The 27064-nt window shown below is 49.9% G+C and overlaps 1 protein-coding gene across 2 annotated transcripts in view; it reads right to left on the bottom strand.

Annotated features, from left to right (window-relative positions):
- MAP2K6 (mitogen-activated protein kinase kinase 6) overlaps positions 1-27064 on the bottom strand; it is a 49974-nt gene that overhangs the window by 2074 nt on the left and 20836 nt on the right. The window contains exons 2-12 of one of the 2 annotated variants that reach the window (XM_035558899.2): positions 26203-26269; positions 24821-24869; positions 22314-22427; positions 20649-20768; positions 19792-19908; positions 19293-19344; positions 17133-17260; positions 16379-16456; positions 15380-15519; positions 12558-12603; positions 9116-9231 (exon numbers count right to left, since the gene is read on the bottom strand). In XM_035558899.2, the coding sequence (XP_035414792.1) occupies positions 9154-9231; positions 12558-12603; positions 15380-15519; positions 16379-16456; positions 17133-17260; positions 19293-19344; positions 19792-19908; positions 20649-20768; positions 22314-22427; positions 24821-24869; positions 26203-26269 (989 nt within the window). In that variant the 3' untranslated portion in view covers positions 9116-9153. The remainder of the gene's footprint in view (positions 1-9115; positions 9232-12557; positions 12604-15379; positions 15520-16378; positions 16457-17132; positions 17261-19292; positions 19345-19791; positions 19909-20648; positions 20769-22313; positions 22428-24820; positions 24870-26202; positions 26270-27064) is intronic. The other variant, XM_035558900.2, reaches the window with a different exon arrangement.

The following is a 27064-nucleotide window of genomic DNA, read 5'->3' as shown; positions in this document are numbered from 1 at the left end:
TTAACGAAGCCGCGGCACTGAGCATTCATGGCAGCTAAACTGACCCTGATGCTAGTCAATGCCCTCCTGAAGGAACAACTACAACCCGACCGGTGTTTTTCTTATTAAAAACAACACCAAAAAAGTGAGTAGGCTTATTCAGAATACCCCAAGACATTTAAAGAATAAGTGGAAAAAATATTTTTTTAAAAAAAAAAAAGCTTGCTTATCTCCATCTCCAATTCCAGAGCAAACTGGGTCACTAAAAGAAAATCTGAACTGCTCTATATATAATTTAAAATAATAATTAGCCACCTACTGACACTTACTATCCCAGCTGTCAGGAGATACGAGAGCGATTCAATATAGCTCGAGGGCATGCTGGGAGATACCTTCAGCACATCTTGGGTAGTACCAGGAATGGATAAATAATAAATAATAAGAACATGAGAAAGAATAATCAGCTTTCCACATGTAAGGAAAAGCAGAGACTTTCACAGTTATGAAATAAATGATGGTACAGAAAAAAAAAAAAGAAGAAGAAGAAAAAGAAACACCCCAAAAATAATAAAAATAAAATAAAATAAAATAAAATAAATAAAATAAAACAAAATAGACTTGCATTACAGTAGGTTGGAAGTTTTCTCTTTTTAATGTGTTCAAAGCACAACTGCTTTGCCTTTGTCCTCTTCAACACCAGCAGACCACTGGGAAGTGGTTGCTTTTCCATTCAGCTCAGTTATTTTTTTTTTTTTTAGTGAAAGTACATAGAAATATCCTTGTTACATATTTCCCACCATTGCAAAAAAGCACATTTCACACGCAGAGAGACAGAAACTCTAGAAATTTCATACATTTTGATGCCAAACATGCCTCTTCACGAATAAAACTGTCAGTCCTTAAATTGAAGATTTTGGACATTTTTAGGCAGCTATTTTTTTTTCTGTGAGAAATGACAAGTTTTACTGCAGCATATCCCCAGTTTGCAAGACGCTACATGTAGCAGCTTCCCCCCAATGTATTGCTATTGAAAAACAAATGCCAAATTCCCACCGTTTTGCATGTTGTGACGATTTCCAGCAGCCCCGCTGGCACGGTGACAGCCGTCACCAAACACAAGTCACTTGATTCACCATTATGGAGAAAGAGAAATGGTGGCAGAGCTCTGGAAATGCACTACATACCTAGATTTATGGGGAATTTCAGAGCTACATCCTGGGTTTGGTGATGCTGTACTTTGTACCGGGCTTTTTTCTGCCTGTAGAGCCCCGATTTCAGTTAAGAACACCGCACAGCATGGGCTGTGTTATCAGATATTTATGGAAGACTCATGACTAACTCTGGGCAAAATGTGGATGGGGAGCTCTGCAGCTGCACCTGTAGACATGAAAATTCGATCCTGACTTAACAGCTACAGTGCAGGCTGTAATTTATCTTTAAACACACCTTTTTGGCTCTTACAAGGCACTTAATCTACATCTCTTCCCTCTGGCTGCCTAAATCAAGGACACCTGGTCCTTTCTGACTCTTCACACCGTACCCTTCCTGAAAAAAAAAAAAAAAAAAAAAAAAAAAACCAGCATACAACTGGGCTGAGAAATACTGAAGACTTTCAGCTATTGTTCCTGGACACCCCGAGACGGCTGAAAGCTCTTAACTAGAGAAACAAACAGACAGCAAAAGGAGACGTGGCAGACCCCAATACCTCCATCACACGCAACCGTGGGGAAAATCGATCTCCCTACATTTTTGGAGGCTGTGGGCACACCTGCTGCCAGACTGCTTTCCATCTCTCAGAGTTGGCCACCTCTTGCCGTAGCACTTATCTCCATCCGCGTTCTGGCACAACGTGGTTCGCACCCTTGCGTGACGGGTCAAGGCGTTTCAGAAACACCACAGACTGATCTCCTGTTTTCTCAAAAAGAATAAAAATCTGAGGCAAAATGAAAATGAATTAGGATAAACCCTGAGCTGGCCTGAATTCGCCCTGTATGAAAAACCAAACACGAACCTTCCTGATCGGTTCAGCAATACTTGGGGCGGGTATGTTTATCCTTTATTTTAAAATTACACTATTCTGAGCTTCCTGGATTTAGCTGGGCCCAAAAGCGAAAGTAACATACCAAAATACCCTGAAATAAACTTCTAGGAAGGGTTTTCAGGTCTGGCTAAAACCACACAGCTTTGGAAATTGCCGAAAGCCGTCTGATCTTTTGAGATTTCCATCTCTATTTCCAGCGCACTTAAGACGCTTCCAAGCATTTCCCAGCTTATCCTCGCGGCACTTTGCAGCCACTGGAGTCGTGCCCCATCGTTTAGAGAAACCCAAGAGCCTTTCGAGGAAGAAAACACTGCCCGGCCCGCAGCCTGGCTGCCGGCAAGGGTGAGCCGCCATGCCGCGAGGCTGCTGCAACCCTGGAGCTGCTCTGCTTCCAGGAACGGATTTTTAATGGGATGGCAGCGAAGCATGAGAGCGTGTCAGAGAGCAATCCGACAGCCCGGGGAAGCTCTCGCTTGGGCTGGATACCTGCAGGGTAGCGAGGCCCTGGCTGCGGCTTCCCACAGGCAGGCACTGGATAAGATGCAGGCAGCGCCGTCCTCTCCCAAAGCGCTCCGCCGAGAGCTGGCCGGAGGCCCCTTTCCCTTGCCTTCATTCTGCCCAACCGCCTAGAAAAAAGGCTGCTAGTAAAATCCCAGACACTAAAATGCAAAATGTAACGGTGACCGAGATGTAAGGGGTCGACGGAGGCTAAGAGCTTTCTAGCAACCCAGGAGTGCACTAAAGGAGGCCGTGTAATACATGTCACGAGCCAGTCGTTCCTGGGAACAGCGCTGCCCGCAGCATAGCTCGCTGCAGAATTCACTTGCCCCTGTGGTCAATAAATTAGATATTCCCATTTTTCAGTTAGTTATAAGCCACCTTAAGATGTTTACCCTCTTCTTTCTCAGCTACAGAGGCATTTCCCAAGCTTTTCCCATCACCTATGTCCAAGGAACCTCACTGACGAGCTTGGCAGGGGAAGCAGCGGTGCACGAGGCCGTGCAGCAGGCAACAAGCACTGGTTCACTTGCAGTTTTTCCCAGCCATTTTCTTTTGAGTTTTAAATTTCGTTTCTCTTGCAAGAAGTGGGGACGCAGTGGCAATCTGGGACAGGTGACAAAACGCATGCCCTAAATCCATTCCTCTCTGTCTGCTTCACTCTTCTCCACCACCTCCAGACCTTCCTTGGCAGAGGGGACTGAGACCAGCTGCCTAGCAGAGGACTTATTTTGTCCCTATGCCATTAAAACCACCCTTGCAGTTTACTACACTCTCTTTAGAGTCCTCTTCATTTCTACAGCACACAAACCTTTGTGTCCAGACCACTGGCGCCACCACCTCCTAGCTGTGCCTATTCTCACCTACAAATACATAAAGGCTGAGATTAAAATGAGCTTTTTTTCTTGCCCTCCTTAACAACAAAATCAACTGCTTTTGTGGCATGGGGTTACATGAAGGAGCTGCATTCTTTCAACCTGCAACAGAGCTGCATACAGCACAGAATGCATCTCCTCCAGCCACGGTCCAGAGTCAATGTCAGTCTGCTGCAGAGCTCTGGCCTGCCAGAGCACACGTCAAATTTCATAGTATCCATCTGCTCCAGTAAAGGCCGAGCTGAAATATTAATTAGGAGATCTGATCCCTTCTCACCAGAAACAATCTGGATTTTATAGCTCAGCCAGAGGCCAGAGAAACAGACAAAGCTCTGTGATACATCCTTTGCTGCTGGTTAAAGGCTTTCAAGGAAACAACCAACTTGGGGGAGAGGACACAGACTGTCAAACACATGGACATCTGGTCTGTTATGTCCACCCTTCGTCTGCCCCAAGCTCAGCCCCCTCCTCCTAAGTGCATGTTCAGAACAGAGAGAGATGACTCCTCTAACATAAACAGCTATAATATGGCAATAAAGATTAATGAGTAAAACTTGCCATTTTATGTATAATCCGCGGGGATTTACAATCATTAATCTTTATTAGTGTGTAATAACTGTTTAGACAGTAAGGACAGATTCTCAGCTGGACAAAACTGGCCTTTTTCCAGCAAAGCCAATGGAGCAATGCCAGTTTACACCCTCCATGACCCTAGCTCTAAATGAGACCCATCCCCATCTGCAGGAATCATATCGCTAGCAGTATTTCCCCAACAGCGGGAGCAGACCAGTGAAGGCAACTATTTGTCTTTCTCTGTATCTGAAAAAGAGAGCCGCATGAGTCCAGGAAGCTCAACAATAGACATGTCAATAAACATGAGGAAATTCAATGAAAAAGCAACAGCAACAAAAGGAACCCCAAGGAGCAGGGAAGTGGATGATTTTTGAGGCAAGACTATAAGATCTGGTTTGGCAGGAGCATAACTAAGAGGGATGTAGCAATCTTTGGCATGTGAAAGAGTGAAAGCACCAAGACAGGCTCCCAGAGTTCCTCTAAGAGGAACAAGATGGAAGAGAGAAAAAAAAAGAGCATCTTGGCTGGCTTTTCTGAGAGAGGAGTTTGGGTTTTGTTTTTAATAAAAAAGAGGTCTATTAAACAAGGGAGCTGGTGGGAACCTTGTCTGAACTACATCAGACCAGCCACTAAAGTAATGCTGCATTGGCCGAGCAGGATTTCCTCTTCCAAAATGTCTAGGAAAGAAGGGAAACGTGCAGGTACATACTTAGCTTCCTGCAAACACAGAGAAGTCCTGGCTAAGGCTGGGAGTGCTGGTGTTCCTGCCCTTGGAACCGGGCACGGCACTGCCACAAGGTGCACCTAACGCTGACCCAGCAGGCACACAACCACCTCCCTCCACAGCTGCTAAAGAAGTGGGAGCTCAACTTTATTTTTTAAGATCCACTTCTGACCCATCAACTGCCTTCCCCGCTGCACAGGGGAGGCCAGCTGCCTCCAGAGCTGATGGTCCCACCTCCGCAACAAGTCAGAGATGCCTCCTTCCTTGCCAATAAGCCCAACAAACGGCAGGAAAAATGCAGAAATACAGTACGTGGATATCTGTGTAGTTTTGTACACCCGGAAAATCTCCAGAGAGGATGGGCCTTCTACCCACCGCAGCAGCAGGAACCTGGCATTTAAAAACAGTAACCAGCAAATGCCCTCCGATACCTCCGTCAAGTTTAGGGACCAGCAGGGTCCCTAAAAAAGTAGCTTTCAGGCTTGCCACAGTTCAAGGCAAGGCCTCAGACATGCAGGAGGCTCCAGGCACATCAGGAGCTGTAAGGAATTTGCGTGTCAGAGGAAAAAAGCGGAACATCATGCCCCTGTGGTCTCCCTCTTCCTGCCATGAGGATGGGCTGTGCATGTCTCCTGCAGCCCCTCAGCTGCTGCTGTGGCAGAGCAGAGAGAAGCAGAGAGGAGCAGAGAGGAGCAGAGAGGCCCTCGCTGCTCTGCAAACGCCTCGCTGTGCTGGAATTAATTCCCACTGCTGGTCCAGGCCACGGCTCGGTGCTGAGCTCCGGGCAGCTTTCCTCTCCTCTTTGCTCCCTGGTGTGTTTTGGTTTGTTTCAGGTCCATGGCATAAGACCTGCTTCTTTCACACTTTAAATATCCTGACTCAGGACAATCTAACACCCTGCGTGCTGCCCGCAGTGCTGTCGGAAACAAAAAAGCCTTTTGGAAAACAGCTTCAGCTCAGCACCAGGACTGGTCGGGGGGCATGGTGGTTAGGAAGGGCTTGATGTCCCACAATTCATGCCTGCCACAGGCCAACCTGTGCTCATGTTAAAGTCTAACAAGATTTTGAGTATTGACCAAAGCCTTTTCATCTTTACAGAGCTCACAATCAAAGGAAAGAGAAAAGAGCCTGATTTTTGTCTTGCAACCCAGCATGTTTTCAGCTTTTAAGCACGCAGGAGTCCCTGGCTCTCCTCCCTGCACTGAGGCCACCAGCTCAGGCTTCTCTCTAAGAAAATCCTGGATCAGGCCAAGCTTTGTGTCCACACATGCTACAAGAGATGCAGAGGCAGAGCCTCCGCGTGGCTCTCCTGCCGTGGGTACCTTCCGCAGCGGTGATCACGCGGATCGCTGCTTTTACTCACACTGGTCATAAGGATTCACACTTGCTCTGGGCTGACGTAAATGACTTTTAAAGGAACAAAGTCATGGAGAATCAAGAGGGAAGTGAAGTGATTTGTTGCATGTTCTATTGTAATGTCATTAAAACAAAGGGATTAGACGGCCCAAGCACTGCAAGAGCAAAAAGCATAAAAGAAAGCACTCAGCATGTAGTGTTGAGGCATGCAGGAATCGTTTTAGAGGGTTACTAGCTGCAGACAACACTGACATTAATTTTCTATTGGAAAACGCTGGTGACATTAATATCTGCTATTAATACTGAACTTTGACAGTATCTCATAAATTCAACCTGTCAATTACAATGGCACTGAAATAAAGGTGCTGTGAGGTCAAGGAGATGCGGTGTCCAAACGAGACTTATATTCCAGGAGAAAAGCAGCAAAAACAATCTTTAACAAAAGCATCAGATCCATATGTAGGAAAACCAAAGGGTGGTTTTAAATGTCATGTTTTTCAAAGCGAGAATTGATGCTGGAACCAACTCTATAAACTGGCTGGCCGGACTTTCAGCTGCAGCTGAGGACAATCAATCAAAACAGCTCTGTGACTCTGAGAAAGTGAGAGAGAGAAAACACACACACACACCATGGAATATGAGAGGGCAGATTATGAGCCATGCGAGGCCTTTTAAAATTACACTGTGAAGTAAAACATCTTTTGTGTTTCACCCGCAACGAAATGTGACCTGAAAGGTTCTCCTCAACACGAAGTGGAATACGGAGCTCATCGTTACTGAGGCTCGGGCAGGCTCGTGAAGCACCGGCTGAGGAAGGGGAACCTCCACCCCAAAGCCTGCACGACCCGTGAGCTCTTTGCAGCAAGGAAACTCCTGCACCTTGACCCCTGCGAGCCCGCCTCAATCCACCCCGCTCCGCAGCGGAGGGGCACAAGGATCAATGAATCCTCGAGAGCGATGCAGCCCTGTCCCCTTTGATGCTGGCCCCAGGGCAGAGCAGCACGGGTTTAGGGTTCGCAGCCACCTCTGTGGGCACCACCAGCCACAGCCGTGGCGGTGACAGCGGCAGCCCAGGCACTGGCGGTGTCTGCACCTCTTTGAAGTGGTCGGCATGGCCCTGGTGCTAGTGGTACTGCCGCTCGGGGATCCCTGCTCCAAACACTGCCCTCCTCGTTGGCCTTTCCAAGGGGTCGCTTCCCAGGTGGGTGTTCAGGCTAGTCCACAAGCCCAACCTACTCCAACGGAGACCAAAGCCACTAAACTGGGAGAGAAAGGGCAGGATCCCAGGCTGAATTACACCCCGTGCAACTGAAATGTTGCAGGGCAAGGCATGCTTCCAGTTGGGATTTGGCTCCAAGAGCCTGTGCAGAAGTGATGGGTGGGGAAGGGAAGCACGCAGAGGGGCACAAGGCACGCACGCACGCTGCAGCTCAGCCACATACAGGCACTCTCCTTTGCAGGGCTGTGGGAAGGAGCCACAGGCAAAGGCAAAGGCCTCAGAGCCGAGCAAGGCAGCTGTGCAGGTTTGGCTCAGTCAAACCAGCATCAATCTGGAGCAAGTGGCCTTGCTCCAGACTCACGGCAATGTCTTGCAGCGCACAGTTCCCCCCTCTTCTAGAAAGTAACCGCCTTACCTAAAAGCAGCGTGATACACTGTCTTCCCCAACCACCCAGACAGCCCCCGTGCTCCTGCCCTTGGCTCGCAGCTTTTCTCTGAGGACCTGGCCAACAGCAACAAGCTCCTGGTACGGGTGGGCTGTGGTTTCCCTGCGTGGTTTTCCCGGCTGCCGCTCTCACGGGGGACACCTGCAGCCTGTGCCGGAGCCCAGCACTCCCGGCTGCCTTCAGCATCCCGACCAGCGCTGGACACGGCCCAAACCGCACACCGGCACAGGCTCCAGGGGAGCTCGCTAGCACTCCCAAAGTCTACGGGCAAGCACAGAGGGATTGCTGCCGAGGCAGCGCTGAGAGCCCTGGAAACTCGCGCCGAGATATCCCTGCTATGCAGACTGTTGGCCTTTGCCATCTGGAGAAGGAGAGAGGAACACCCTTTTAGACCCAAAGCAGCACATCCCCAGCCCAGGTGACCCCAGACACTGCAACGCTGCTGGGCACAAGGGCAGGTGGGGACCAGCCGCCGCAGCCTCCTCCTGATCTCTGTGCAACTTACTGGACAAGCCTTTTCCCCCTGGGGCTTCGATCCCAGCCAGTCTCCCACAGTATCTTCCCACCCCGGACCTCATCACCTGCCTGCTATAGCAGAATAAGTGGCTGGGACACAGGGCAGGGGCTTTCCCCGGGCAGGAGGCTGGCAGAACACCGCAGGCACCAGGCTGGCCAGGCCGTGCTGCCCGGGCTCGGAGCATGGTCTCCGGAGGAGAGGAGACCTCGCGGGACGCCGGGGCCTCCCTGCCTTACAGTGACGCTGCCTCGCACCCCGTGAAGGCAGCTCGAGTAGCTGAGCTGAGATCCTTGTTTATAAATTCTTTTTAAGATGCATGTTAAATATTTTCCACGACACAGACACTTCTCGTCTTTCTCTTCTCCTTTGACACCTTTACCCCAGCAAAGCCCTAGAACTATCGCTTGCTGTGGCCTCATTTAGCATCATCATCGTCACCACACATTCATCCTCATATAAAACAGAAATCTATTCCATCAAGCACTTAACATAAATATTAAAATAATGGAAGGGACAAAATATAAATCTACATACAACTTCATGACTACCATAGCACCTATTACCATGACAAAGCAAATTCTGGTTCGGGAGGAAGGGAAGGGGAATAAGGAGAAAGTTAGGAAGAGGGATTTTGACTGTCATTAAATATGTAAATCACTCTTTAAATTTTTTTTGTTGTTTTGTTTTTGTTTTAAGGTTACCAACCTTATTAAAATTCATTTCACTAACCAGCTCGTTCTATGTCACTATGGATACCAAAGAACCCTTTTAAAAACTTCGGCGAGGCGGGGGTTTCTCAGAATAAAAACAAAACAAAACAAAACACGGCGACTTTCTGTTGGTGCTTTCATGACAAGTCCTGCCACGCGCCCCTCCCCTGCACCCACCAGTCCACAGAAGGGCAATTCATATACAAGTCCAGTTCTCAGTCTCCCAGGATGAGTTTGACAAAAGAGGCGACGTCTGTCTCTTTGGATTCGTGCAGGGTGAAGAAAGGATGTTGCTAGGAAAGAAGAGAGAAAGAAAAAAAAAAGTTTATTATTCACAACACTGAGGACCAAACCTAACCCCTTTTCAGCCAGTCTTCCTGACAGTGTAAAACACTTTGTCGCTAGCATCATAATATTGGGCTTTCCATGTTTTGCAGCTGCAGGGAGTCTAGGAAGCCCAAGGGGCCACTTCATGGAGGCTGTGGATTCCCTCTAAACCCTGCCCTGGCTGTGAGGGCTGACCTGGGCTGCTCTTGAAGCAACAGAAGGTATTAAAAACACTACATCTTTCTCTGCTATGTCATGCCCTTCAGCCCAAGCTGGCTCGCAGCATTGCGGTACCCTGGGACGAGAAGCGTGACTCCTGAGATGGCGGTTACCCACCCCACCACACACCAGCTCCATCAGGAGCAAGGGAAAAAACCTTGCAGGAAGGCTGACTGCAGTGGGTTTTCCCTCAGCTTCCTGCTTTATCTGTGTATTTACCCTCTGGTGACTTCTGAGTCTCATTTCTTCCCTGCAATTGCTCATGCTCGCAGCAGGAGATGGCTACTTTACCCCTAACCGCCGCAGAGAGGAAAGCCATCCCGGCTGGAAAGCCATCCGCAGCTGTATGTTTAACTACTTAATCGTGACCAACATGGGAAGACATCCTGCCAGAAAATCTTGCCTACATTTCAGCGCAAATGGAAAAATATGTGGAAGGAGAAAAAAGCCCACAGCCGAATGCCCCCCCCAAAAAACTCCTCTCTGCCGGCACCGGTGGCTCCATTTGCTCCCGGGGGCTGCAACATATCAGCTGAGATCAGCCAGCTTCCACCTGAAATCACCAAAACACACTTTCCCACACACTGTTTTGGAAGTTAATTACATTTATTTGTATTGAGGGTGTCAGAAAGGGCCAAATGGCAGCTGGGGCTCTGTGGGGCTCACAGGCAAAGCTCTGCTGTGTGTAAAATGCTGTTGTACTTCCCGTATGCGGGTCGGGGGAGCTCAGTTTGGTTCCTGACCCTCTCAATTCAAGCCAGATTTTTAAAGATATGTTGTAGTTTACAGGGTTTTTCACAGCTGCCACCCCCCGTCGCTGAGGGTTGGCTATCTCAAAGGTCATTTATAGCAGTGGCCACATGGAGGGAGGAGAGGGGCAAAGAAAAGAGACTTTCCAAGGTGGGTTTGAGCGGAAAGTTATCCGGTGAAGAGAGAGGCAGCTCTGAGCAGCCGGGAAGCAACCCAAAGACACAGCAGCAAGGAAAAGGAAGCACAATTATGTGGGAAATAGAGTTGAAATGGGTTGAGGCAAGGATCCAGACATAATTTAAGGTCTCCCTGGGTCAAACAGTCACGGGAATTGGAGTGTCCTGAATAAATCTCAGAGAAACGGCCCAAGCGGCCTGCTGTATCATTACCCCAGCGAGATTCCACCGCCTTCACACCCAGCGAATTCACACCCAAAGCAGAGCTACCACAGCCTGGATGCACCCACAAGCATGACATGAGTGGCAGTGGTGGCCTCCAGCCCTGCCTCTCAGTGAACCCAACCCCTTCGCAATGGCTGAGGCTGGTTATGGCACAAAATGCCCCATGCTGGGTGGGCACTGCTTGCCCCTGCAACTTGCAGACCACCGGAGAGAAGCCCTGCAGTAGTTTCATGCTCCACTTCACCTGGGGAAGTGGGTTTTTTAATGAAATTAAGCACCGGTATCAGTTTTCCTGATGCTCAAGATAGCATAGCGTCATATTTTCCATGAGAAACCTCAATTCCACAGGAAAGCAAGGGAGCAGCCTTGGTCTAAATGACAAGTCCAATCCAGTACCGCAACTTAATGCCATAAGAGAGAGAGGAGGAGAAAAAAAAAAAAAAACACAACAAAACAGCAACCCTCAACCACAGGACCTCACAACATTCATGTCAGCCATAAAATACCACAGCATTGAGATACTCTGGAGAGGTGATCCAAGAACCTAATTCAATAGAAATGCACTCGCTTGCCAGTGGGTATTAATGCTGCAACAGACGGAGCTGCTCCGGTGAACCTTTTTGATAAAAGGCCATTTGGCAAACTTCAGAAATATGCTTAAAATATATACGTATTTATTCAATAATGAAAAAAAAAAGGAAAAAAAAAGCCATAAACCTCGGGCCTCCCTTTGTCTGAAACCAGTATTTGGGCAAACTGTGTGTAAATCAGATCTATATATAGACTAATTGTATTACAGGGCCCAGCAAGAAATGCCACAGGAACATTTATTGCTTACAACTCACTTTTGAAAAGTGTGTGGATTTCTAGCATGTCTTCCAGCCAGAGAACACCTTAAACCCTGGTGCTTTCACACCACAGAGATCCCAACACCTCCAAGCACACAGACTGAGGCAATGATGAAGCTGACCCCATGGATGGCATCACACACATCCTACAATTATGGGGCAGAAGACACTGATGTCTGAGGATATTCTGGAGCAGCTTCCACCCCTTAACCAGAAGACTCCCTTTAGCAAGCTGTCAACCAGATGACAGTAAAAAAGGGACCAGATTGTTAGGAGCACCAGCTGTTAGGAGCATCAGGATCAACACCAGAAAGTCAAGAGACTAGCTACGAAGCTGTGGATATCTGGCAGAAAAATCTCATCTTAGACGTCTTCGTGCCAGCTCCAGCCTAGAGCTGTGCCTGAGTTTATGCCAGTGTCTGCACTGCTGGAAGTTCATCAGCAGTTAAGTGCATCTGACCTCGACCCCCTGCAGTACTTTGCATTTCCCCAGTCATGAGTCTTTATCAGCATTTTCTTCCTCAGTTATTCCTCTGTCCTAGGCGTGCTCACAGCAAACAGTCTCTAAGCAGCAGACAAAATTCAATAACCGGAATTATTAGTCACAGACTTGTCTCTGTCCCTAACATCCAGGAATCACCCTGTCCAAAAAGTCTCCTCCATGGCAATGAAGCTTAGCAGACCACTCAGCTCCTGCAGCCCATGTGGAGCATCCGTGCTGCAAGCATTTGGCTTCAGTGTTTGAAGCCATCACACAAACTCCAGAGGAGGATTTTACCCTTGCTAAGTGATTCTCTGCAGCCTCATTCTTATCCCTTAGCAAATATGTTCACTGTTTTTACAGTTTCTTTTCCCTTGATCTGACTGGAATAGCATTTGATTGACTTGATCTCCAAGAGCATTTCTGTTTTGCAGCACCTTCCCAAGACACTGAAGTGCCAGGATTCTCATATCTGTTATGAGAATTCAGATGCTGAGTATCCCAAATCACCACTCCCTATTGGAAACCCTGTCTTCAGCATCTCATGTTCTGAACCAATACATTAAAACATTGTTTAATCCAGGCACACTCACCATAAGCTCTGGGTATGTTGGCCGTTCTTTGGAATTCTTCTTCAAGCTTTAATGAAAAAAAAAATAAATTACATTCTTTATAAAATTTAAGCATGGCCATAAAGTTATACCCCGACAAAAGCAAGGTTTCAAGACCTTGTAGAGTGAGTTAAATTACTCATCCACGTTAAGCAAACAGCTTAGGTCCTGTGGACACCCCCAGCCACCACAGCCTGCACACAGGCCCCAGCTGGCACACAGCGCTGGGTACACCAGTGCAGTGAGCACAAGGCCACAGATCCAGGGACACCCTATATACCAGTGTATATACCCTATATACCACTGCCTATTGCTGGGGACCAGGCACAATCGGTCTTTTGGGTACTATCTGGTAGGTCAGTGACTAAAGGAATGGATACAGACTCCAGTTTCTGACTGGGAGAGTTGACCAACCGGCTCCGAAGCATGTGTACAACGGTTTGTTTATCACCATGCTGTTATCAGTGGGGACGGTTTCATGGGACATCCTTTTTTTCTCCTCTCCTACAACAGATGGCTCTGGAGGGTTGTAGCTGGAAGTTATTTTGGTTTCCCTCCAGCAGAAAATAGTTTTTAAAAGACAGGACGTAATCTCTACTCACTTCCTGACAGTGTATTTAGGGGAAAGACACTTGGAGCAACTTGAAAAGATCTTCACACACGTACACGTCGGTGGCGGGGAAAAGGTGTCACACTGAGCAAAACAAAAGTGAGAACCTTGCTGATGATAAGTCGCTCCTCTGCTGGGATTTGCCGGAGCCCAGAGGAAGCGGAGGACACACACTGAATAGATATTTCCTGCTTGCTGTGTGTAGCGGGCTCGTGTTTAGTGTCATGTTGTGAATGAACAGAGGAACCTAGTAACGATACGTGCCAATATTGCCGAACTGGAGGTACGGGATGTGTCACATCCTCTGAGCTCAAAAGTAGCCCAAGCTGAGGTGCTAAGGTGAATTTCAAGATTGGGCATGTCCAGAAGCAGGATTTGGATATAATCCTCTTAATTTAGAACCTCTACAAACAAAACCTTTTTTCCGAGGTTATTAATACCAGGAAATTTGGTGACAAATTACTGAAATTCATGTAAATTTTCCGGAACAAAGCGCCATGTTAGATCTGATGCTAGCTCAGACAGGTCACTGCAGCTTCACTGCCCCAGACAGCAGATGGTGTGTTCACCCTGCGACCTCTTGAACTGCAGCTAGCCTTGATACACTGACTTGACGTGACCTGGTTTGGTGTCAGAAGAAATTCTCAGACTCTGACACCACAAAACTAGTGCAACATGCAGCCAAAGCTCGCTCCTCTGATTCCATGCAACTCCATTGGTATTTAGGGGTCTTCAGTAATCCTAGATGACAGAGTTTGCACAGAGAGAATCTGCCATGTACCCTCCAAAGCATGAGTTTTCAAGATACAAGTGCTGCTCAGTAGGGTCATGCTTCTCACTGCAACCACCATGAACAGCTGTGGCTATCTTAATCCTAAATCAGCCCAAGGCAATAGCTGCAAGACACTGTGTCTGCAAAAGCAAACTATGGCTCTGTTCAGTGGGGAACAACAGAGTGCCTGGCACAAACAGGCAAGTCTGCAATAACAAGCAGTGAGCCAGCAGCACAGGAGAAAGGCAGCTGGTCCAAAATCTCAGCGTGGGCCTTGCAAAAATGGTGGGCATTATGTGAGATGTTTTTTCCAAGCCAGCTCCCACCTCTGACAGACACAGAGCAGCGTGGGCATGTGCAGGTATTCCCCTGCACGAAGCGGTAGAGAGGCGTGCAGCTAAATCCAGGGACCTCAAAAACATGTTTGGACAAGACTCCAAAGAATCTGAGCGTCGGTACTTAAAGTCCCTGGGCAGGAGTGGCTGATAATCCCCTTCCTGGGTCACAGCAGAGCCGGCCGGACTCCAGGCCCTGACACTGGCAGCTCGGGAACAGTCTCACATTTCTGTATTTGTCGATCTGCCGTCCTTTCTTGGCTACCCTGCAAACCACCATCCACCTGCCAACTTGGCAAGCCGCAGATGGCACTGCAGCGCCTGGAAAATAAAAACGCCTCCCAGGCGGTTTCCAGGGAAGCTGGAGGGAGAAGCAGTCAGGAGCCGTGGGGCCACTGCCAGCTCTCTTTGAACCATATGATGAGGGCAGCTGCGAGTCTCCTCGGGTGCTGGGAGAGCCTGCGCTTTCATGCAGCACTCCCAGCCTCCAGACAGCGCGCATCTGCTCCAACCCTTTTCCTACGACGCGGCCAAATTCTCCCGCTGCTTCCAGCTCCGAGTCCCAGAGAGAGCAGAGCAGCAGCCGGAGGGCCCGGCAGCGGGACAGCCGCGGTCGGGGCCATCGCGGTGTGAGCTCTGCACCAGGCCTGCCCTCAGAGCTGCGTCCCCCAGGAGCGGGGTGGCACAAGGGGCTGCTCAGGGCCCGGGTGCTGGAGGATGTGGCCATTCCTGAGCCTTGCTCAGCTTCCCCACCCTGCCACAAACAGCCCGTGATATTCATATGGGGGCGACTGGCTGAGATATCCTTCTTAATCCCTTCTTCCTGTACGTCTCCCAAATCACCGAGTCTGGGCCTCAAGCAGAGAAGGCCAGCCATCGCTGGCCACCACACGAAGGCCCAGCCATTGCCCTGAGGGGTGGTTACTTCACAAATATCAGGCTGTCCCAACTACTGTGGGGGACAACTGTGGGGATAGGGACATTGTTGTGGGAGGCCACCGGCACCTGCCCTCCTCATCATCAGATGGCCAGGGCCAGAAGGGCCAGGTCCAGCAGGGCCAGGGCAGCAGGGATGGGGGAGGTTTACCATTGCGAGGTAAAATCGACGAACTCCGACGAAAACTTGTCTGCTGGGAGCTGCGGCGACGGTTCCTCCACCACCTGCTTGAGCTGCTGGAAGGGTGTCCCCCAGGAGTCGTAGGGAAAGCGCAGGATGGCCAGCTCGATCTGGGGAGACAGCACCCATGCTTCAGTCCCGGGGGACAGACACCCCAGGGCTCGCCCTGCCACTCCACGGGATTTTGGCAGCCTGTTTACCCACCCACGTGTGTGGTTTTTTGGGCCCTGCACAAACACGTGGCGTTTCCTCACCCCGCTAGGCCATAGTATCTTACAAGAAACCTCTTGTGTTTAACCTCCCCCAGCAAACAGGGCATGCCTGAGGACGCCCAGCAGCCTCCAAGTCCAATCCTCCCTGCTGCCCTCCTGTTGGATATCACTGGGGAGAGGTTAAAAGTTTAAAAAATACATATTGCAAAGGGTCACTGTGCTATAAAATGGCAAGCAGATGGATTCCCCCTAAACACTGCTTCTACCGGTGTGTAGGAGATGCCACCGATGCCCCCTCCTCTGACAGGGACTGTGCTAAGTGCGACTTGTTGGGATGTTGTTTCAGGTTTGAAATCCAACCTGCTCCACAGACAGACGTGCAGTGCCGGATGCCCTCGCCTTAGCCCATGCTGCCATCTCCCGGCAGCCTGTGGCCACCACAGCAGGGCTGTCGCCAGCAGGGTGGCAGCCCCAGGGACAGCCGCAGACAGAGCCTCGGGGGTGTCCCAAGGGTGGGACATCCTTGGAGACCAGTCCTGCCATGCCGACACATCAAAGCCAGCAAGGCAGCTCCGTCCGCCTTCCCCTCAACCCCGCAATAAGCTCGCTGGTAGCTGCAGAGCTGTGTGCCACTTCCAACCCTGACACCTTCCCAGGGAACCAGCACCACCAGTGCCAGGGTGCTACGGGGAGGAAAACCAATCCACAAACCACACCCAACACCCCAACAACACTGCCAGCCCCCAGACTGCCCTACCATTGTGATCCCCAGGCTCCAGATATCAGATTTGACGCTGTACCCCTTCTGGTTCAGCTCCGGGTTAATTCTTTCAGGCTGTGAAGAGACACAAGGGCAGTTAAGGACCAGGGATGGACCCAGTGTGATGCCTGCACCCAGGGCTCACCAACCGCAGAGGTGTCTTTAATGGGTGTCAGGCCAGGGCCGCTTAGCCCATGCTGCCAGCTCCTTCCCTTGGCCATCTTGGCATCAGATCAAGCCTACATCCTTGCCAGTAAGGGCAGACAGTGAAATGGGTCACCAGAAGGAGATGGCACCTACACCGGGTTTGTGGTGGTGCAGCTGACCCAGCACATCAGGCACGAAGGAGGTGACAAGCCTTGACTCTCCAGGTCCATGTTCACCCCGTGCGACTACTTCACAGAGGGCAAGTCTAAAGGAGTGTTTTTCTCCCAGAAAGAAAGCCTTGTTGTCCCCACAGGGCAAACAGCAAAAGTTCAACACGGAGTAATTACAAAGCCTTTCCCAAGGTCACGGGGAGGAGATAAGGCAGCAGAAAGCCACGCCCAGGAGACCTGATTTGACCCGTGAGATTCTTCTCCTCCCTCTACCCCTTTACAAGTAACTTCAGGGACACGTCTTACAAAATGAGGCCCCGGGACATGCTGGTGGCTGATCCTTCCCCCTTTAGGATGACCCGACACCCAGGCTCATGTTCCTCTGGCTGCCCTGCAGCAGCTTCCACAAGCAGCTTCTCCGCGGCTCAACTTACAGCCATGTAGGGTTTGCATCCCGCATCCATGGTTTTAGCAACCGAGTCAACGAGGTAACCGCTAATTCCAAAATCGCACATTTTCACCTGCCCCTGTGTATTGATCAACACGTTAGAGGGCTTTACATCTGCAAGAAGGAACACATACCACAGTCACTGTCATGCATGGGCAGCTGCGCCAAGCCAAAAAAAGCCAAAGAGCTTCCTATCAGCAGAGGGCACCAAAGGTGCCCATGTAAACCCCAGTGCTCCACATAGGACAGAAACTCGGCTGGTTGTGGCTATTGCAAGGTCAGGTGACTGCCTCGTGGGCTTGTCGTATGTCCTGCAAGTGTCCCTTCGCTTGCAGGTTCCCCTCGTTGATTTGGGGGGTGGGAGGTAACCCTGCAGGTAGCCACCATGTCCTAGCGAGCTGGGGATGGCCATGGCCATCAGAGTGCTCACAGGGAACAGCTTGGCAGAGCTGGGGCCATCTCCAGGGGACATCTGAAAGCCTGAAGCACCGCTGAGTCCCCAGCTGAAGCTGCTCTCTTGCCAGCACAAGGAAAAAAAAAAACATGGGGAAAAGGATAAAAGATGGGCAGGAAAGGGTGAAGAGCCGTGAGGATTGCAGTGGAAGAAGGGAGCAGGAAACTGAGACAAGGATCAAGATTTCAGAAGTGGCCTCTAATTTTAAGGATACCAAGCTTGAAGGCAATGAGAACAGCAGCAGGCGTGTGGGTGCTCCACACCTTATGGAAATCAGTCCAGTGTCTCATCTATTTATTACTGCCAGATTTATCTGCTTCCCATCACAGCCTTATAATCCCTGGTGCATTCGCATTTGCATCATTCTCATGAAGGCGGTTATAATCACCATCAGCAAGGGAAATTAAGGTACAGAAAGAAGTCAAAAGTGATATCTGCCAGAGCATACAGGGGCTTCCTGGCTAGGCTACTCCCAGATGAAATGTCAGCACAAAGCCCATTTGCTGAGCTATTTAAATGCCCGACACAGGCTACCCTTCTCTCATCTGAGGAATGAGCCTCAAAAGGGAGCAATCCTTCCCCTGTTGACACCCAGAAATAAGAGGTCACTTCTGCAAGAAGGCCATCTACCTACATGTGATAAAGGATTAATTGTAAGCGCTGAAACACCATCTGAGGGAGACCAGAAGCTGTTTTTGAGTCCTGCTCTTTAGCACTGGGTGGTTTACAGTTCATTAACATCTACTCTTTAATCAGCGCTTTGCAATCAAGTGCTTCAGGTATCTGAGATCCTCACCCATCTGTTATTATCTTGAAATAAGACAATTTTCAGTGGAAGTCAAAGAAGCAAACAGAAATTCAGAAGCTGAGCAGCATTTTCCACCCACTGCAAATGACACAGAAGGCAGGAACTCAGTCCCCAGCCACGTGCAGGACCTACAGCACATGACAGCCTGTTGGAGCTGAACTCTCTTCACTTCGGACACTCCTTCCCCCCACAGCCACACTCTGGAGAGGGCTTTTTCCTCCTTGTAACAAATTGAAAACGATCCTTTAGAAATAAAGGTACCAAGCAGCAACACTGCAATGTGTTTTTCTGAGTGTGTTCATGGCGTATTTGAGATCCAAAATGGGAAAAATGCCGGAAGAGTTTAAGGAGGGTATTCAAGAGTACATTTGAAGCTATTTTCGGTATTGAACCATTCTGCCCTGCCGGCGTTTGGGGAAGCCCACAGAAGGGGCTGGGGATGGTTAGATCCCTGCCAGCAAGGAAATGCCTCCCACTGCACACCAGCATGGAGCTGCTGAGCTCCAGGAGAAGCCTGCACAAAGCCTGAGCGCACCAAAGTCAGAAGGAAAAGTCTGTTTTAATTTTGCAGAGGTGTTGAAGCACACCATGGATTTAGACCATGGATTAGAGAAATGTAATGCAAGGGAAACTGCCCTTTTCTGCCAACACCATCAGGCTGGAGCCCACTTCTCCTCCACTCCAGCTCCAGCATGGAGTCAGCAGCCTTCTGCTGGTCGTGAGACACTGGGGAATATTTTTGCTGTCCAAGGCTGATTTTATATGGGCTGATTTTATATGGGAGCCCTGTGCCTGGCTGCAAGGTCAGCCCTTGTGAGACTGACACCACGGAGCATGGGACGGACAGACACCGGCACGGCCACGGCTGCGTGCCTGGCTCTTACCTCTGTGGATGACGGAGAGCTTACTGTGTAGATGTTCTAGTGCTTTTACGATCTGAAAGAACAAACCTAGAGTGAATCACAGCTGGCAGCACCACAACGGGGAGGGAACGCTCTCTGGCTTCACCCCCCATCCTCATGGACCTGCTCGGAGGGAAGGAACTACGTGCATCCTGCACCCCGAGGTGACAGCGGGTCCCCAGGGATCTCCAAGGGCACCAGGACCCGACTGAGAAGGCAAAGGAGCTGCAGGGACCTCCCCACATCTCACACGGTGCCGCCTCTCAATTACAGGGCGTACAGGCACATTTGGGGGTATTTATGGCTTATAAATAGCATCACCCTAAACCAAAAACTAGAAGCCACCTAGGAATGTCCACATGGGCTGGCCTGTGGACCATGCTCCTCCTAGCACAAATACTGCTGGGAGGCTGGGTCATGCAGGACCTGGCTTAGAAAAGAAACACCCTTTTTCTTCCCCCCTCGCCCCGCTAATACTCACAGAGACAGCTATTTTCCCTAAGATGTCCTCAGGAATCGTCAGGCCTTTGTCAATGACGTGTTTGTAGAACTTGTCCAGTGAGGTATCCATCAGCTCCATGCAGATCCACACGTCTCCCTGGAGGATAAAGAAAGCAAACATCTGCCCACTGGAACGGACCATCCTTGCCTTTCATGTACAAACGTCTGCTTTGGCACTTGCCCTTTGCTGGCCTGTTTGCTTCTTCCCTGTCTTGTAAAAGTTATTCAGCAAAACTCTACTGGGCTTTCTCTTTCCCTCCTCCCCAGCTGGAATTAAGTGCTGTCCACCTTCCCTACCACTTAGAGTGCATTTTCTGCTGTCTCATCCCAAAGCAGAGTCCTGGTGATTTAGGAGTCCTGAAAGTTATCAGGACTGAGGTTCCTACGTGCTCAGGTCCCCCAGCAAACGCTCAGCCAGGAAAAGTTCAGCTCTGCAGGGCTGGGCTTAAACCTCTTCAATAAATCTTGCTCTCCAGAGCTTTCCACATTTTTCCTCCATGTGGCTTTCTCATCGCAAGTCAGGACAATATTAACACAAGCAGACCAGGCTGTGAGTTGGTGTCCTCGGCACCCAGCCACCCCCATCACCACCCTGTGCTCACCGAGCACAGGGGCTCGGATGCTCTCAGCTCTTCCTCACATGGCAGCGTGCCACTCCTCGCTCACCACGAAATAACTGCACACGACAGCCCTTAGGCCAGGATTGAGCAAATTCAAATTCTACCGTGTCTCATATCTAGATCAAACCCTTGGATTCAGAGGAAGGCAGGGGAATTCAGAGCCTGGGAGGGGATCCAGCCCCCCAGGGCAGCGCAGCCGGTCTCCGGAATGCCGTACCTCTCGGAAAAGTGCCCCGTAAAAGGTGACAGTGAAGGGGCAATCTACCGTCCTCATGGAGATATCCAGGTCCATCAGTAACCTCTTCTGCTCCTGGCTGTTCACCGTGGCTCGGATGCGCTGGAACACAAAGCAGTTTAGCGTTGGCTGTCAGCACGGCTGTCAGCACGCTGCTGCTGCAGGGACCCACTGCAGTGGTGCCGTGCTGCCCAGCATGTCCTGACATCGTGCCTTTGTCTTTTTTCACACCTCCTGAGTTACCCTTTATCATCCCTATTTGTCATGGGCGCATCCCAAGCACAGGCACCCCGGTGCCACACAAGGCCACGGTGGATGAAGAGGTCTTTTGACCTCAGCCCAAACTGCAGGGGATTTTGCTTGGCAAATGCCACTTTTTTTTACAACAGCCAAAAGTCGCTGGGGCTTGGGAGAGCAGAAAGGAGTAGGGAATCAAATTCTAGGCTGGTGGGAACCCACGGCTCCTGGAGCTGCAGCATCCATCTATGTACATCAGCAGCTTTGGTCAGGAGAGAAGGCTCCATCCCTGCAGCCCAACACCATGTGTGCCTCATGGCTTTGGAAAGTGGGTGTTTCCCAGTCTCCTGGGGAAGAGATGTCATTTATGTGACAAACCTGCAGCCCCTCAGCTGGGAAGCACAACAAACAGGCACAGCACAACTCAATATGGGGCGCACACATATCCAGGCTCTTTGGCCAAACACACTTGAGGTCGGTAAGTGATGGAGTTACACCGTTCAGCATTGCAGATGCAAGTAAAAGCCCGAATGTGCCTGCCGCACCCCCTTCACATCATACTCGGAGAGGTTTTTTGCAGTTTGGCGAACAAGAAGACAAAATGCGGAACATGGAGGCCCTGAGACACATCCCAGCATCCACAGCAAGGTCCAGCCATAACAGAGGAGCTAAGAATTTCCCTTCAGTTTGCTCTTGGCTTCCAGCTCTGCATCTTTTTTTTGCCTTTTTCTTATTCTGAAAGGAAATTCGAGCTAAAATTCAGCCCTGTAAAAACTGGCCTTTCCCAAGGTAGAAATTTTCCCATGACTATTTCCTTAAGCTGCAAGCTTATGAGTCAAAGCTGCTGTTATGAAAACTTTTCACAATAGCATCTACAAACCTGTCATGAATCAAGACCCCACTGCAGCAGACAAAATGTGAAAAAAAAAATAATTCTGTGTTCCAAGGAGATTAAAAAAGTCCCAGTTGAAGAAAATGATCTTATGCAATTGAATTTACAGTATAGTCCTCTTTGCAATCACAGTTACTGTGCAGAGCCCTGAATTGAGGATATATCCATGCTAGAAAAAATATGCATGATTAAAAAATGATGGCATATAGCCTCTAAAATCCTGGCAAAATCAGGTATATGCAGACATAGAAGAACAATATGTTTGTATACACCACAATGCAGGAAACACACTGAGCATCCCACTTTTTGGACACATCCCTTTTCTTTGGTCAGCAGGGCCCAAATCCACCTCGGCATTCCTCGCCCCTGTGTAGAAAGAGGATTCCACTTGGAAAGAAGTGGATCTCAGTAAAGGCATGCATCAGAACAAGCAAGATTAGAGATGCGCAGGGACGAGGGCGCAGAGGGCGTCCACACACAACGAACACACAGAAAGCAGCTCGGGAGGCTCACTCTACCTTCACTGCCATGATCTGCCCGCTAGGCATGTGCCGCATCTTCTCCACCACCCCGTACGCACCTCGTCCCAGCTCGGAGATGGGCTCCAGGTCATCGGCTTTCACCTCAAAGTTCTGCAGGGAGGAACCCGTCAGCAAGGAGGCAGATGCAAGGAGCAAAACACACCCCAAATCTAACCCAAATCCAACCCCGCTGAGCACGTGAATTCATCCCCCTGCATCCCCCTCCCTGCCTGCTCCACGAGGCTGGAAACAAACCCATGGCCCTCAGGAGCTGACGGGAGGATTAACTACTCTGAAATAATTAGCAGAGCTCTGAAAAGGCCTGGTGCATGAGCGGGGAGCCTGCATGGACAGCACCCTGAGCAGGATGAGTGCAGGGAGGGTGCTCCTCGGCAGGGTGCTGCAGCCACCCGCACCCAGCCACCCCTCAGCCTCGCCACGAGATGGGATGGAGAGTGCCCCGGCAGCCTCTCCCCTGGGAATCACCTTCAGTTTCCCTTCTTTCTCTTTTTTTTTTGTTTGTTTCCTTCCATCCTTCTCCTCCCCCAGACAACCATGGAAGTATCTCCAATTTTTCTTAAGGCCCGTAAAATCTTATTTCAGCATCCCTGCAGATCGGCCAAATACTGAGTGCGCCCCATTTTTAAGCCACGAAGGATTTATTTCATCTAGCACTGGAGATCTCTTTCTCCTGGCCTTACACAAAGGATTACTTTGTTTGCAGCCCTGCATTTTAACCTGCCCCTTCTCCCTTCATGCCGCGATATTGTGCAGCAGCTCTATTTTTTGCTTATTATTATTTTTGGATCTTTAAAACATGCCTTTGCTACTAAAACCGGCCATTCTGTTTGCTGAACGCGCAACCACATCAGTCAATCATCCTCCAGAAAGAAGCGGCTTATAATGAACTGATTCACGGCGCATAATCCCACACCGTTTTTTTGCCTGCACAGCAGAAAAATTCTGCAGCCTGGCCCGTGCCGGCCGGGGGGGCTACAGCGCACGGGGCCCATACACTGCGTTACTGTGCGCTCAGGCTCCGCTGCCTGCTAAAGGAGCCCTCACGAACATTTTCTGCTTGATTTGAGCATCTCTGACACTGCTGCTACTGTTCCACGGGACCCTCTCCAAGAAGGCACTTCGACTCTCTCAGGGCAACCCATAAAATTAGCAGCAAAGTTTAAAGGGAGAAGGGGAAAGTGGCGTTCTCCAGGGATTGGGGTGAGTGGAGGAAGGCTGGTGGAAGAGGGGAGAGCATCGTAAAGGATCTTGGATAGACAAGTAAGCAATGAGCCCACACGACATTCAAACCCTGACACATCAGTCTCTCCGAGATAGCCACATCCATAAAAAAGACCAAGCTCTGTGTTTTACAAGAGTGCCTCTCCGCACCGTCCAACACAGGCTCTCTGCCTCCATGCCCGGAGCCGTTTTGGAGCACCTGGACTTTCCTCGCCACTGGGACTGCAGGGGAGAAATGATTTTCTTGGATTTGCTCTAGCAGCAGGCAGTTGCTCTGCCTTGGTGCTGCACCATTTTGCTCCAGAGGCATCTCGCACTCTTTCCACCTTCCAGCCCCTGCTCCATGCCAGGGAAAATACAAAGTCCAAAATGAAAGAAAAGCATCCAAAGATAGACAGCATAAAACACCACTGCATTAGTATTTCACTTCATAAATTAACTTGCTGACACCGAGGTCTATCTTTTGCACCTAATAAATTTATTACCCGGCTTTAAAGTGTTTTTTATGAATGCTGCTGTGCCGTTTTCTCCTATCAAAATAGCTGCCCTCGGTTTTGTTTTTTTTCCTGCTATGTTTTTATAGCATCAGGTGGACCGGTTTCCATGCTGTCAGAAGGATTTGCTTCCAGGACAGGAAGATCTACCCTGAGTCAGGCTCTTGAGAAGGCCTTCGGTATTAGCGAAGGGAAATACTTTGGACGAAGGCTTTAAATCAGCAGAGCAACTGCAAAGGAGAGTAAGATCTCATGCTAGTAATCCCCTCGCTTTGTAACGGATATTTCCAGGGGATTAGTTGCACCTCAGGCAGGGCAGGGATCTCCGAAGTGGAACACTTGAAGGAGTCCCCGGTGTGATGGGAAGCAAAGGGCAAGCCCCTGCGGGCACATTGGAGAGGGTGGGGACAAGCAGCAGGTCACAGCCAGCTGCCCACTGGTGCTCTGGGGACTGCACTTGCTGCAGGAGCACCACCAGCAGCCAGCAGTTGGCTCTCCAGGGCTGGAGGTGGCTCGCGGGGCTCACAAAAACCAAGAGGAGCAAAATCCCAGCCTGGCTCTTCTCAGCTTCCATGCATCCAGCATCTACCCCCCGCTTCATGCAAAATGGGCCACATTTTGTAAATAGCTGGTATTTGTCAACCTCCCCAGTTTTGGCTGCAGTTAAGAAGGAAGCAATCCCAAGAGCAGCCTGCGTGGAGAAGCAGCCAGCCCAGGACAGGCGCCTGTCCCCAAAGGTCTTCTTCTCATTGTCACTCCCAGTCTTACCTCCTCACCAATAGAGATGCAGGCTTTGGAGTCTAGATCCCTGGGTGGCCTGCAGGAGAGAAGAGAGAAGAGATGTGAAATGTTCCTTAAAAGGTGAATTTTTCCCTCAACAAGTATTTACAACCCCCAAAGACCCCTGTCCATCCTCTTGCTGGTGCAAGCTGGCAGCCCTTGCAGCCTAATGGTCTCCTAGCTTTGCAGGATTAATAAATACAACCAAGATCCACAAAGTCACCCCAAAAAGGGGTCAGGAAGGCAGCTGCTGGAGCTGGCATTTCCCACATCCAATCCCCTGTGCAGGAACCCAGAGATCTGTTCCTTCAGCAGCCTGGCCTTGGGCAAGGCAAGCGAGGTGACAAGCACCAAATCTCTGTCAGCCTGTATGAAATATGGACTAAGTGGGCATAAAGGTCAAAAGCAAAACCTGGTTTCCGTTAATCCTTTCCAGAAATAGCTAAGACAAGATGGGGAGGGCTCAAGCCTCTCGCCACATCCTCCCCCTTCTCCCCGGGGCAGGGAAGGTGTCAGCTCGGGGCTGCCCAGGGATGGGGCTCTCGGGGAGCCCCTCATTTCCAGCACTGCAGAATTGGTTGTTTTTACCAAAAACATTGCCCGTACCACGCTCCTCTGCTGGACACCAGGCATGGGGTCGCTGACCTGCCCCATTAAACCCCAAAAGGGAGGCTTGGGCATCAGCATGGTGTGCACCCAACAGCTGCTGCTCTGAAGCACCCAGGGGCAGCGGGATGGGGCTGGGGCTGTGGGGGGCAGGAGGGAGGGAGGAGAACACCTGGGGTTTTGCTATTTTATTTCTGGAATGGGGTGATCGGCCTGAAATTATTCCCATGTGAGGGCAGGTGGAAGGTGCACAGCTACAGAGCTTCTTCATGGAGGTGAGCTCTGATACCTGCAGACTTCACAGTTGAAAAAATTGCCCTAAAAACACAAGGTTTTCTTTTGCAGGGCTGAATATGTAGGGAAGGGGTTCCTTTTTTTGCCTTGACCAGCTGCTTCTCTGACTCGATCTGGGTGGCAGAAGTGCCACGTGGGTTAAAACCGGGTGCCCACCCTGTTTTTTTTTTTTCCTTTTCCTCGGCACATCACAAAGCAGCAAAGACATGGACCAAGGGTAGAGCGTGACAGACACAGACCCCTGAGGTGCAGCTGGGGAAGAAATACAAGGGCTGTTGATTCTGATCCTCCCCAATGGTGCCACAATGAACCTAGGCATTTTCCTCGCGAAGGGTTCCCGTTATCCCAGCCCTGCAAGGACGAGCCCCGGGTGCTGGCTGTGACCGGCCCGGCCCCAGCAGCGCAGGCACTGGAAGGCAGCCGGGGCTCGTGGTTTTCTTTTTATTCTCCCTCAGTGTTTGGCGACTTACGTGGAGCTTGTCTGTGGTTGCTCAAATGCTTCTTTAGGAATTTTCAGCCCAGGGTTTCTCTTCTTGCCTGCGAAACAAGAAAGAGGCAGAATTAAAGAAAGGCCTTTTTTTTTTTTTTTTTTTTGGTTTTAATTTGCAAAATACAGCTTGTCTATATTTGTTGACCTTACTTAACATAAATGCCAGGCCAGGCTGGTGGTGTAGACTCAGGGCACAGAGTTCAAAACATAAAGTGCCTTTGTTCAGGAACGCTTCATTTAGACCTGCAAGGTCTGGCTGCCAACTTGGTACAGAAAACAGGCAAGAGTCCTAGCATGCGAAAAGGCCATGTGAAAATGCAAAAAGAAAGGTATTTCTCCTTCGTCAGCCCTACCCATGTAGGATCCCTTAAAATGTTTCTTAGATTTTAACCATTCCAGATATATTACTGCAAACCCTGGCAGGATTAAAAATCCTTTTCAGATTGAATCCGAAAGTCCCGAACTAGATTCTGATTCTGTTTAAACTGACGTTTCACCTCCTGGCCATTAAAGTTGTGCAAACCCAGCAAAAAATACAGCAGAATGAAGTCTGCAGGCTTCAAAGCCATTTGTTTCTGTTCACACTGACCAGCCAAGCCTTGCTGAGCTGGATGCAGCTCAAGCTCTGAAGCAGTTCAAATGCAGGCTCTCCTGTAAAGGGGGTCCAAGCCGGCAGACATAAGAGCCAGGCAGACTAGAGAAATACAAGAACCTTTTTATGACTAAACATATACAGCCACATTTCAGCACGGGGTTTTGGATTCATGGATAAAATAACCTGAAAACATAAGTCACGTCACCAAAACCCCAAGGTAAACATCTGGCTGGTTGAGCGTGTAATA

The sequence above is a fragment of the Cygnus atratus genome, chromosome 18, assembly GCF_013377495.2.
Source record: "Cygnus atratus isolate AKBS03 ecotype Queensland, Australia chromosome 18, CAtr_DNAZoo_HiC_assembly, whole genome shotgun sequence".
Lineage (NCBI taxonomy): Eukaryota > Metazoa > Chordata > Aves > Anseriformes > Anatidae > Cygnus > Cygnus atratus.
Note: the sequence above shows the minus strand (reverse complement) of the source record. Positions and strands in the feature narration are given on the sequence as shown.